This window comes from Vicia villosa, unplaced genomic scaffold (genome assembly GCF_029867415.1).
Source record: "Vicia villosa cultivar HV-30 ecotype Madison, WI unplaced genomic scaffold, Vvil1.0 ctg.001048F_1_1_1, whole genome shotgun sequence".
Taxonomy (NCBI): Eukaryota; Viridiplantae; Streptophyta; class Magnoliopsida; order Fabales; family Fabaceae; genus Vicia; species Vicia villosa.
Window position 1 is genome coordinate 140,728 of NW_026705456.1, and position 12,150 is coordinate 152,877.

General features: G+C 41.7%; 1 protein-coding gene across 1 annotated transcript; it reads right to left on the bottom strand.

Moving 5' to 3' along the window:
- Nucleotides 1–5,400: 5,400 nt before the first annotated feature.
- Nucleotides 5,401–8,547, bottom strand: LOC131632880 (uncharacterized). Its single transcript, XM_058903601.1, has 3 exons — nucleotides 8,093–8,547; nucleotides 7,321–7,747; nucleotides 5,401–7,197 (listed from the first exon to the last, which is right to left on the bottom strand). The coding sequence occupies exons 1-3, from the start codon at nucleotides 8,545–8,547 to the stop codon at nucleotides 5,401–5,403; spliced, it is 2,679 nt and encodes an 892-aa protein (XP_058759584.1).
- Nucleotides 8,548–12,150: the final 3,603 nt, after the last annotated feature.

Sequence of the window (12,150 nt, forward strand, 5' to 3'; positions counted from 1 at the left end):
AACATATCTGTCGTAGATTTCAGAACATCCGGGGGTCACGCTTCCGGAACGTTTCTGTCGTAGTTTTCAGATTATCCGGGGTTCAAGCTTCCAGAACATATCTGTTGAGAACTCAGATCATTCGGGGTTCAAGCTTCCGAAACATATCTGCCGTAGATTTCAGAACATCCGGGGGTCATGCTTCCGGAACGTTTCTGTCGTAGATTTCAGATTATCCGGGGTTCAAGCTTCCGGAACATATCTGTTGAGAATTCAGATCATTCGGGGTTCAAGCTTCCGAAACATATCTGCCGTAGATTTCAGAACATCCGGGGGTCATGCTTCCGGAACATTTCTGTCGTAGATTTCAGATTATCCGGGGTTCAAGCTTCCGGAACATATCTGTTGAGAATTCAGATCATTCGGGGTTCAAGCTTCCGAAACATATCTGCCGTAGATTTCAGAACATCCGGGGGTCATGCTTCCGGAACATTTCTGTCGTAGATTTCAGATTATCCGGGGTTCAAGCTTCCGGAACATATCTGTTGAGAATCTGGGGTTCAAGCTTCCAGACTGTATATTTGATAGACACTGGTTTTTGTTGATGCTTTTTCTTTGGCCAGCTGGTCAACCTGAAAGGTAAAGTTAGTTTTATGCGATGACATGATGTATGTATTGCATTGTAGTATGAAACTCTCAAAGTAAATGAGAATCTTCGCATGCTATGTTTGTGTTTGCTATGATGAAGCATATGATGCATGGAAGTAGATGCATGATGTATGGGTATGTTTATGTAGATGCTTGTTGATAACTCTGCATAGTAGCTTTTCGCGGGAAAATAAATCCCCATTTGTTGTCAGAGATGTTAACAATATGATTGTATGGCGAATTTCTTGTCTTTTTGTGCAAGAATATCTGGTTGGAGATTTTTATTTGTACTTGAGGCGTACATCCTTGTAGGAGAACGATGCTTTCTTTGAGAAATGCTTTGTGGGGATACCTTCATACCATTGACTATGGGAGGACACCTGGATGATTTTGATGTTATTCTATTGTTTTTCCTGTTTCCTGTGAATGTAGGAATACTCTGGCAAGCACTAGTCATGCATATGTTCATTCAAAATTATCATTGGACGTTTGCATACTCAAAACAGAGAAAGTAAAAAAAAAATAAACTTGAAGTAATTTTGTATTGATTTGGAAAAGTGCCATAACAGGCGAATTAGTACAAGGAGACAGAATTCCTAGTAAGAGGAAATTGTCGTGCAATTTTTGAAAGGAAGTACAAAGGGAATAAAGAAAAACAGCTATGTGGAAGTGATCTCATTGGGTTTCGACTCAGCTATTGCCATTATGCCTTCGAATATCTCATCCCTTGCTTGTTTGGAAAAGACGATTGCATTGATTAGTGCCTTTTGAACTTGATCTTGGTAACAGAGTTAATTGGAGATTGACGAGTGATGATCCAATGGGACATAGTCGTACGCTTTAATCCCTAACTTTTGCCTAGACCGCCTTTTCAGGTTTTTAGCCTACCGGGATACCCCTTTTTGCCCAAGCCGCCCTTTCAGGTTTTCGACTTGCCGGGTGTACATTTTTTTATATTTATATCCCTAATTTTTGCCCGAACCCTTTTGGTTCGTCAGGATGCCCTTATTTTTGCCTAGGTATGTCAACCTAGCGGGTCTATTTTATGCGTAGTATTTTTTGACTATGTCTGCATTCACAGGGTGCGGGAAGTCTTCGCCATCCATTGTGGTGAGCATCATGGCTCCGCCGGAGAATATCTTCTTAATCACAAATGGTCCTTCATACGTTGGAGTCCACTTGCCCCTGGGATCACCTTGTGGAAGAATGATGCGCTTTATTACCAAGTCGCCAGTCTGGTATGCCTGGTGCCTGACCTTTTTGTTAAACGCTTTGATCATACGTTTCTGATATAATTGTCCATGACATACAGCCGCGAGCCTCTTCTCATCAATCAAGTTTATCTGGTCTAGTCGAGTCTGGATCCACTCGTCTTCGCCCAAATCTGCCTCTTTCATAATTCTCAGGGAAGGAATCTGAACTTCGATAGGCAAGACCGCCTTCATACCATAAACCAATGAGAAAGGAGTTGCCCCAGTTGAGGTACGTGCAGAAGTACGATAACCATGAAGAGCAAATGGTAACATCTCATGCCAATCTTTGTATGTCACCGTCATCTTCTGTACAATCTTCTTTATATTTTTGTTGGCGGCTTCCACTGCGCCATTCATCTTTGGTCTGTATGGAGAAGAATTGTGGTGTTTAATCTTGAACTGCGTGCAGAGCTCAGTGACCATTTTGTTGTTCAGATTGGTACCATTATCTGTAATAATCCTTTCAGGGATGCCATACCGACATATGAGATTATGCTTGATGAAACGAGCCACCACATTCTTGGTTACTGAAGCAAATGAGGCCGCATCCACCCACTTTGTAAAATAATCAATAGCCACGAGGATAAAGCGATGCCCATTGGAAGCGGTAGGCTTGATTTCCCCGATCATATCAATGCCCCACATTGCAAAAGGCCAAGGAGCAGTCAAGACATTTAGTGGAACTGGAGGTACGTGCACTTTATCAGCGTAAATTTGACATTTATGACAAGTCCTGGAATGATGGTGACAATCAGTCTCCATAGTAGACCAGTAATAGCCTGCTCTCAAAATCTTTTTAGCCATAGTATGCCCGCTGGAATGAGTTCCAAAAACACCATCGTGCATGTCTTCCATTATTTCTTCTGCTTCCTTCTTGTTCACACAACGAAGCAAAGTTGAGTCATGATTGCGTTTGTATAAGATCCCATTACTCAGGAAGAATTTGGCCGAGAACCTTCTTAAAAACTTCCTATCATTGATGGATGTCCCTTCAGGATATTCCTGGGCTTCAAGATATCTTTTCACTTCATAGAACCAAGGTTTCTCGTCTGCTCCTTCTGTAACAACCTCGCAACAATGTGCCGGTTCATCCAATCTTTCAATAATGATCAGGGGTGCCTCATTGTCCCACCTAACTTTAAACATAGATGACATGGTAGCTAGCACATCTGCCAATTGATTCTCTTCTCGTGGAATATGCTCAAAAGTAACCTCTTCGAAATAAGGGATCAAAGTTAACACGTATTCCTTGTAAGGGATGAGATTAGGATGCTTCGTGTCCCACTCTCCTTTGACCTGACTGATTACCAAGGCTGAGTCTCCATACACTTCTAGAAATTTGATTCTCAAGTCGATTGCGGCTTTGAGACCCATGATGCACGCTTCATATTCGGCCATATTGTTGGTGCAGTCGAAGCATAGTCTAGCAGTGAATGGTGTATGTCCACCTTCAGGAGAAATAATTACAGCGCCGATACCATTGCCAAGTGCATTCGAAGCTCCATCAAAAACCATAGTCCATCGGGATCCTGGTTCAGGTCCTTCATCCGGACCAGGCTCTTCATAGTCGGTAACAAGCATGATATCTTCATCTGGAAATTCAAAGTTCATGGACTGATAATCATCTACCGCTTGATGAGCCAAATGATCCGCTAGTACACTTCCTTTAATTGCCTTCTGTGTAGTATACTGAATGTCATACTCTGTCAATATCATTTGCCATCTTGCTATTCGTCCAGAGAGAGCGGGCTTCTCGAAAACATACTTGATGGGATCCATTTTAGAGATCAATAAAGTAGTATGGTTCAACATATACTGTCTTAGTCGGCGAGCAGCCCATGCCAAAGCACAGCAAGTTTTCTCGAGCAGTGAGTATCTTGTTTCACAGTCGGTAAACTTTTTGCTAAGGTAGTATATTGCATGCTCTTTTCGACCAGACTCGTCATGTTGCCCCAGTACACACCCCATTGAGTTCTCTAATACTGTCAGGTACATTATCAGAGGTCTTCCATCAACTGGTGGCATCAGAACTGGAGGTTCTTGAAGGTACTCTTTGATTTTGTCAAAAGCTAACTGACACTCGTCATTCCATCTTACCACTTGATCTTTCCTCAACAGTTTGAAGATTGGTACACAAGTAGTTGTCAGGTGGGAAATAAACCTTGCAATATAATTCAAACGTCCCAGGAAACCCCGGACTTCCTTCTCAGTACGTGGTGCAGGCATTTCTTGAATAGCTTTAACTTTGGCCGGGTCAACTTCAATACCTCTACTGCTGACGAAGAACCCTAGGAGCTTACCGGATCTTGCCCCAAAAGTGCACTTGTTCGGATTCAATCTCAATTTGTACTTCTTTAACCTGTCAAAAAGCTTTTGCAAATGGATGAGGTGTTCTTCTTCAGTGTCAGATTTTGCGATCATATCATCCACATACACTTCTATTTCTTGGTGAATCATATCATGGAACAAGGCTACCATTGCACGCTGATATGTCGCCCCTGCGTTCTTCAAACCGAAAGGCATTACCTTATAACAAAAGGTCCCCCAAGGCGTTGTGAATGTTGTCTTCTCCATGTCTTCTGGTGCCATCTTGATCTGATTGTAACCGGAGAAACCATCCATGAAAGAGAACACTTTGCATTGTGCGGTACTGTCTACCAGTGTATCAATGTGAGGCAGCGGAAAATCATCCTTTGGACTTGCTCGATTTAGATCTCTATAGTCAACACACATTCTGACTTTCCCATCCTTTTTAGGTACTGGCACAATGTTAGCGATCCATGGTGGATAACTCACTACCTTTAGAAACCCAGCATTGAACGGTTTCTCAACTTCGTCTTTGATCCTTTTGGCCATATCAGGTCTACTTCTTCGTAGCTTCTGCTTCACCGGAGGACTGTCTTCCTTGATTGGCAAACGGTGCACCACAATATCAGTATCAAGACCGGGCATATCTTCGTAGGACCAAGCGAAGATCTCAACATAGTTTCGTAGCATCTGGACTAGTCTCTGTTTGACACTGTCTTCCAACCCAGCGCCTACCTTGACTTCTTTCTTTTCTTCGTCAGTACCAAGATTCACAATTTCAATCGGCTCTTCGTGCGGCTGTATGGTTCTTTCTTCTTGCTCTAACAGTCTGGCAAGTTCTCTAGGCACTTCACAATCTTCCTCGCCTTCATCCTCAGCTTGGTAGATCGGATTATCAAAGTCATAATTGGCAGTAGCAGAGTCGTTATCAATGGGATCCAAAGTGGATGTGAATCTGCAGTGTATTATGTGGGTGTGTGTAAGAACACATAGCTTTAATAATATGACAAAAGAAAACAAAAACATAGAGCGCAATATTTGAATATGAAAACGTCCAATGATTTATTTGAATGAAAATATGATTATGACATGACAAACCCTAACAAATGGACCAACTATGCCCCGGGCAAGGCATATGGCTTTGAAGTTTATTGTTTGAATTACATAACCGAAACTTGGACTAGAAAACAATAAAAAACAGGAAAAATTGCAATTACTCCTGGTTGAAGGAGATAGAGATAACATCTTCGGTCTTCCAGTTGTTCAGCCCATTATCAGGTGTCGGGAAGATCCACTTGTCTAGATTGCAGTTGTTCTCCCCATCTTCCAAGGCATTGACTCCTTTGCTGACGAAATGAGACATTAATCCTCCAAGCCGGGTGTGATGATTATTCTTCTGAGTTCCAGCAGTACAACCTAAACCAAGTTTGTCAGATTTATACGGGACATCAATGAGTTGGCCCCAAACAGTACAACCACCTTCTTCAACTACAGCCTTAGCATCCTTCAGAGAAGCCATTGTTGAAGGGATCCGGGTAACTTTAGGAACAGTAGGAGTGTGCTTGGCGGTAGAGACAACTTGAGGAACCAATTCAAAAGTCTGGCAAGGAGTCTCGAGGAATTCGCCGTTCACTTCGATATACTTGTACTCATTCACACAGCTAACCACATACTCTTCTTCCCCATGCACAGTGACGATCTTGCCATTTGCAAGGTACTTCAGCTTCTGATGCAAAGTAGATGTCACAGCACCTGCCTCATGTATCCACGGACGCCCGAGCAAGCAAGAATAGGCGGGGTGGATATCCATCACATAGAACAAGGAGTTGAAAGTTTGAGAACCCACTCTGATTGGGAGCTCAACCTCTCCATAGACTGTACTCTTCGACCCATCGAAAGCCTTTACCACCACATTACTGGGCATTAGCACTATCCCTTCAGAATCAAGTCTATCCAGCACCAATTTAGGCAATACATTCAGCGAGGAGCCATTATCCACCAGCACATGGGACAAAGTAGTACCCTTACACTCAATGGAGATGTGCAAGGCTTTGTTATGACTCTTTCCAGCAGGAGTCAGATCAGCATCAGAAAACCCCAGGTAATTGTTTGTTGTCAAACTTGCAACACAGTTCTCAAATTGATTAACAGAAATCTCTTGTGGTACATGCGCCGCTTTTAGAAACTTCATCAAAGCCTTAGCATGGGCCTCAGAACAGGTTAACAATGATAGCATGGATATCTTGGAGGAAGTGTGCCCCAACTGTTCGATCACATCGTAATCACTCTTCCGGATGATCTTCAAAATTTCATCCATTTCCTTCTGAGAGACTTCTTCATCAGTAGCTTCTACCGGTGTCTGAACTGGCTCCAGCATTGGCCTTTTCCCTCGCACATCAGCAGTTGAATCGGGAACAGGGACCTGGGTTGAGATATTGGCATCAGGGGAGATTTCCGGAGAGAAAATTCTTCCACTTCTTGTAACCTTGCTGGTCCCTACAATATTGTCAACGTCAGGACTAGGAACTTTGACAGGCTTATCATTCAGGGCTTCTTGTTTCACACCATGGATATACACATCATTACCATAGCTCCAAGGGACAACCTTGTTAAAGGAGTACGGGATCGGGCCAGGCTTGGTAATGATCAAGGGAGCTACCTTGGGCTCAGCAGTGATCCTTATGGGGCCTTTGGTAGGGATTCTGATAGGAGTCTTGGAAATTACGGACACGTCTTCAATTTTCAAGTTCTGAGCTAAATCTTCACATAATTTTTCCACAGAAGGCACTTTTTCAAACATGATCTTTCGATTATCCATCAGGCATTGAATACCAATCTTCAACCTTGTACAACCATTTGATTGAGACGAGCAGTAATAACAGTCTTCAATGCAACCCGGAAATAAACCGGCTTGCAACAGCTTCTTCTTGATAAGAGGGAGTGGAGTAGTCAGACTCATCACATTAGTAACATAGGATTCTTCGTCAACAACATTGACAGCTTTGTCATGCTTCAGCATAGGAGCAGTAATAACATTGGGAGTTTCTGGAGGATCGAACTCGATTTCTCCTGCGTCAATCATATCTTGGATTTTGTGTTTCAGTGTCCAGCAGTTGTTAGTGTCATGCCCCACACAGTCAGAATGGTAAGCACATCTTGCGTTAGGATCATAACGAGGAGAAGATGTATTGATGTTTGGCGGAGCTATAGGTGCAAGTAACTTTGCCTTCAGCAAGTGTTGCCATGCTTGATTCAAAGACATATTGATCTTTGTAAAGTTTCGTCTAGGCGCGTCTTGTCTACGCTGGTATCCCTGTTGTTGACTTTGTCGAGGTGTTGGTGTAGAGATTAAGACAGCTCCAACAGATTGGCTACTATCATTTCTGTTGCGACCCCTCTGGCTGTGCACAGCATTAGCTTCAGTCTTTCCACTATATGGCTTCTTCGTAACACCAGAAGAGGTAGCCACCTGAATTTTCCCACTTCGGATGCCACTTTCAACCCGCTCCCCAGTCAATATCAAGTCAGTAAACCCAGCTGATGAGCTTCCCAGCAAATAACTATAAAATGGACCAGTCAAAGTACCCATGAACATATCTACCAGCTCCCTATCTGTTAGAGAAGGTTGAACTCTGCCAGCCAAGTCTCTCCACTTTTGAGCGTACTCCTTGAAACTTTCTTTTGGACCCATGGACATGTTCTGCAATTGTGTACGAGTCGGTGCGAGATCAGAATTGTATTGGTATTGCTTGTAGAAAGCAACAACCAAGTCCTCCCATTCGAGTTGAGTTCCTGTCAAACTCTCTTGGAACAAGTGGGCCCACAACATCTTGTCGGCAGTGTGAGGTTGGATCTTCCTCACATAGGATTTTAGGTGCAGCTTCGGACAAGAGACTCCATCATACTTCGCAAAGGTCGGAGTTTTGAACTTTGGAGGAATAACTACTCCTGAGATGAGCCCTAGTTCCTCAAAGTCTAACCCTGGGATCTTCTGGATTTCTACAGCCTTCATTCGTTCCTCCAACTGTCTGTACTTATCTTCTGGATACTCTTCATCATCATAGTACCCTTCTTCTTCTTCATCTTGCTTGACAGAACCATTGCTCTTCTGATCAGTCTTACTACTAACATTGTCATCTTGTTCAGTCTCTTCTGGGATATCGACTTCTTTGGCCTTTTTGAGAGGGCCTCGAAATCTTCTTCCCATGTTGAAAACGCCCACAGGCTTCTTAGTCTTCTTCTCATTCTTAGTAAGGAGGGTCTTCAGCTCTTCCTGCCCTTTAGCCAGACTCAAGATCAGGGCTTGGAACTCAGCATTCTGTGCTTGCAGATCCTTAACTGATTGCTCGAGAGGATTCATTTTCTCAGCTGAAATAAACAGCGAGAATATGAGTGTCTTGTCATAGAAACCTGCTATGCAATGTTTATGAATGGTATGATTATGATTATGCAATGTTTTCAAGGAGTTAAAGGATTTTAACACATAGGAAAAAAAACTTGACATAAAAGTATCAACTTGCAAGACCAATACATCCATAATTCATCAGTTACATCAAAGTATAAGAAAATAGGTAACTAATTTCTAGGATCTTTGTCTTCCTGGTGGCGCTTCCTCTTCAGGATTCTGACTTCTTCCCGGTGACTCTTGATCATTTCTTCCCGTTCTTGAACAAGTCTAGAAATCTCCTGCTCCCATGAATTAATCTGGTCTGGGGAGACGAAATCTTCAACCTTCCACTTGCGAGAAAAGTAGTCGAGCAAACCTTCTTTCTCTTTAACATCGGCTATCAATGCTTCTTTTTCAGCTTCGGCTCCTTGTAAGCGTCTCTCAAAGTCATCCCTCTCTCTCTTCAGTTGGTTGATAGTTGCCATAAAGTCTTTATTTGGAGAAGGAACATATGGTTCAAACACAATAGGAGCAACAGGGGGAGTAACCCTTGGTACTACAGGTGTATCAGATGGGTATGGTATCCCAAATTCAACGACCCGATCGTAAACCCACTTAAAATAAAGATCTGAAGGGACATAATTTCTTCTTCCCAAATCTCTTATACCCACCTTCCTTACTTCTGACCAAGCTTTAATAAAAAGACCTTTCTTTCCGGCGGTGTCAGAACCATAGTCAAAGTCTTCAGCACTGAGATATATAGAACGCGGCTTATCTTTCAAGGCAAAACCGAACTGATGTCGAGCTAAAATTGGGTTGTAAGTGATTCCCCCTCGAGTACCAAGAAGAGGCACATTAGGGAACTCCCCACATCGGTCGAATAACTGGATCCCTTCGAACTCCTTTGGATACCAAATGATGTCGTCATACGAAAGTTTCATAATTCTTTGAATCCAAGTCAAACCCTCCTCATTCCTTATCACTGATCGAGGCAAGTGCGAAATAAACCACTTGTGCAAAAGAGGAATACATCCGAGAACACACCCTTGTCTTTTAGATACTCTAGCATTGATAGAGTGCAATAAATCACCAAGTAGGGTAGGAACAGGATTCTTGCTAAGGAATATCTTAATAGCAGCCCTATCAACAACTTTGTCACAACGGTGAAACAAAACCTGTCCATATATCAATAAAGTTAGAACACTTTCCAAAGCATCCATGCTTAAAGATTTGGCTAGAATCTCAGCTTTCTCGTATAAGAAATCCACAGGTATCCCTGAGTAGTCCCTTCTATTAATCCAAACCTTGTTAATTTCTGCTTTGGGTAAGTGTAAAGCAGCAGCGATGTCTTCCAACTTAGGACCTCCCTCTTCACCTGTGTAAGGAATTTGATCAGGTATGGGAATATCCATTATGCGAGAAAATTCTTCCAATGTTGGTACCAATTGAAAATCTCTATAAGTAAAGCAGTGAAGGAGAGGATCATAGAACTGCATCATAGAATTCAGGAGAGCTTCGTCCACTTTAGTTCGTACCAAACTTATCAGCCTATTGAGAGACTCGGAGAGGACGAGAGAACCAGTAATGTCATCGCATAAGAGCTTCAATGTAGTTGGTACTTTCTTGAAATGGAGAAAGAATGGCTTACGGACCAGGATTTCCATATTCAGGTGACCCTGCAAAACAAAACATGGTTAAAATCCTTTACTTCCTTGAAATGGGTTAATTATGTTATGGATGCATGTATGCATGATGCATCGTAATAGATCCACACAAATCAAACAATTTTGGTTTAAGGCTTGCATGGAGTATAATCAGGTGCCTACCCTTTCCCAAAGATACTTCTAAAGATGAGGATAAAATTAGTAACCAGGTTCTAAAAGTTATCCAGAATTGTCAGTCCTTCTAAAGCACCCTCGGACATGATGCATTTGCACCATGCAATGATACTTTGAGAGAGAACCTATCTGAATTGTAGCATCGGGTAGCGACTAGTTCTCAACATTTGTCAAGAGTAGTCCCCCCACTACATTCCTAAAGGCCAAGATGGGTTAAAGGGTAACTAAAGGTCCTCGAGCTCCGGCGCACCCAAAGTTACATACATAGACCTCCCTCATTTGAGAAAGGTGTGCATATATCTATGGAGTCCTAACTCAAGCGTGAACTTCATATTGACTCATCTCCCACATATGTGAAAGAGGTCGCCATGACTATGCCACTCCTATCTTAAGTGTACTTGAATCCGGGTATAGGATTCATCCTTCATTTATTTCCCAAGCAACCATGAAAAGTAAAACAAACAAACAAACATTAGTGATCTAAGCCCTAAGGTAAACCCCTCTTTTTATTTTATCCCCAGCAGAGTCGCCAGTTCTGTAACTCGGTGAACTGACTTTTATTTTTTATTTCGCAAACAATTTTGCGGTGAGCATGAGTCGCCACCGACTTTTATGTTGTCCAATGTTAGGAAGGGCAAAAAGTACAGAAAAAGACCCTTTTGAAAGAATGCGGGCTCGGGGGGTAAGTTATGAAAAGGGAAGGTGTAAGCACCCTTTTCATCCGTAGTTATCTACGGGCTCTTAACTTGCTTAGCTCATGTTTGTTTGTTTTGAGTTGAAAAGAAATATAAGGACTTTAGCGTAAATGCGTAGCCTTAGTTTTGAAATAGTGTGGAAAAGATATTTTTTGTTGAGCTAGGCAGGTTAAGACAACTACCCTAATTAATTGGTCTTTTTCTATGCTTTTTACGATTCCCGGGATTATCCATACTATATAGAAGTAGGAAATCCTTGTTATATTGGACGTGCGGGTCATCGAAGGGTCATCGTATGGTCGTTGAAGGCAACAAGTAGAGGAACCTTAGCATTTTAGCGGGACTATCATCATTTTCCGAAGGGACTCCGAGGGACAAGATCTTTTACTGTAGGCAACAATCGAGGATCATTGAGGGACTAAGATCTTTTCTATGATGATTTTACTCGAGGGTCATTGTTTTGCTAAGATACCTCTACATTCGAGGGACACGACCATTTTAATTGAAGGCAACCAAGAGGGGAGTACCCTAAGGGTGAGTGCGTGCAAAGTGTGTTTGATTCGATTATAGTTTATCTTGTATTTTTAGTGAGCTAACGTTTGATTTTATCTTGCCATACACACCCTAATTAGCATACATCTAAGCAATATATATAGTAGAAACATACGGAAATTAAAAATGCGGGAAAATAAAGAGTTTCACTATATATTTACATTCGACCTATATACATTCTAATAGCATAATAAAAATCGAAAAAAAAAAACTAACAATCACGCGTCATACAAGGGATTTGAGATGGGAGAAGAATCGAGGGTAAAAGATTAGAGTCGAAATAAAATCAGATTTTAACGGAGATTAATTGAAAACCTAGATTAATCTAATTATCTATTCAAACTAATTCTAAATTAAATTATACTAAGAAATAATTAATTAAGTTTAAATCCTAAATCTAATTATTTAAGTTAAAATTAATTTAAACCTTCATTATTAAATCAATTGAGAAAAAAAAAAGACTTAATAAAAATGATTAGTAAAAAAAACCT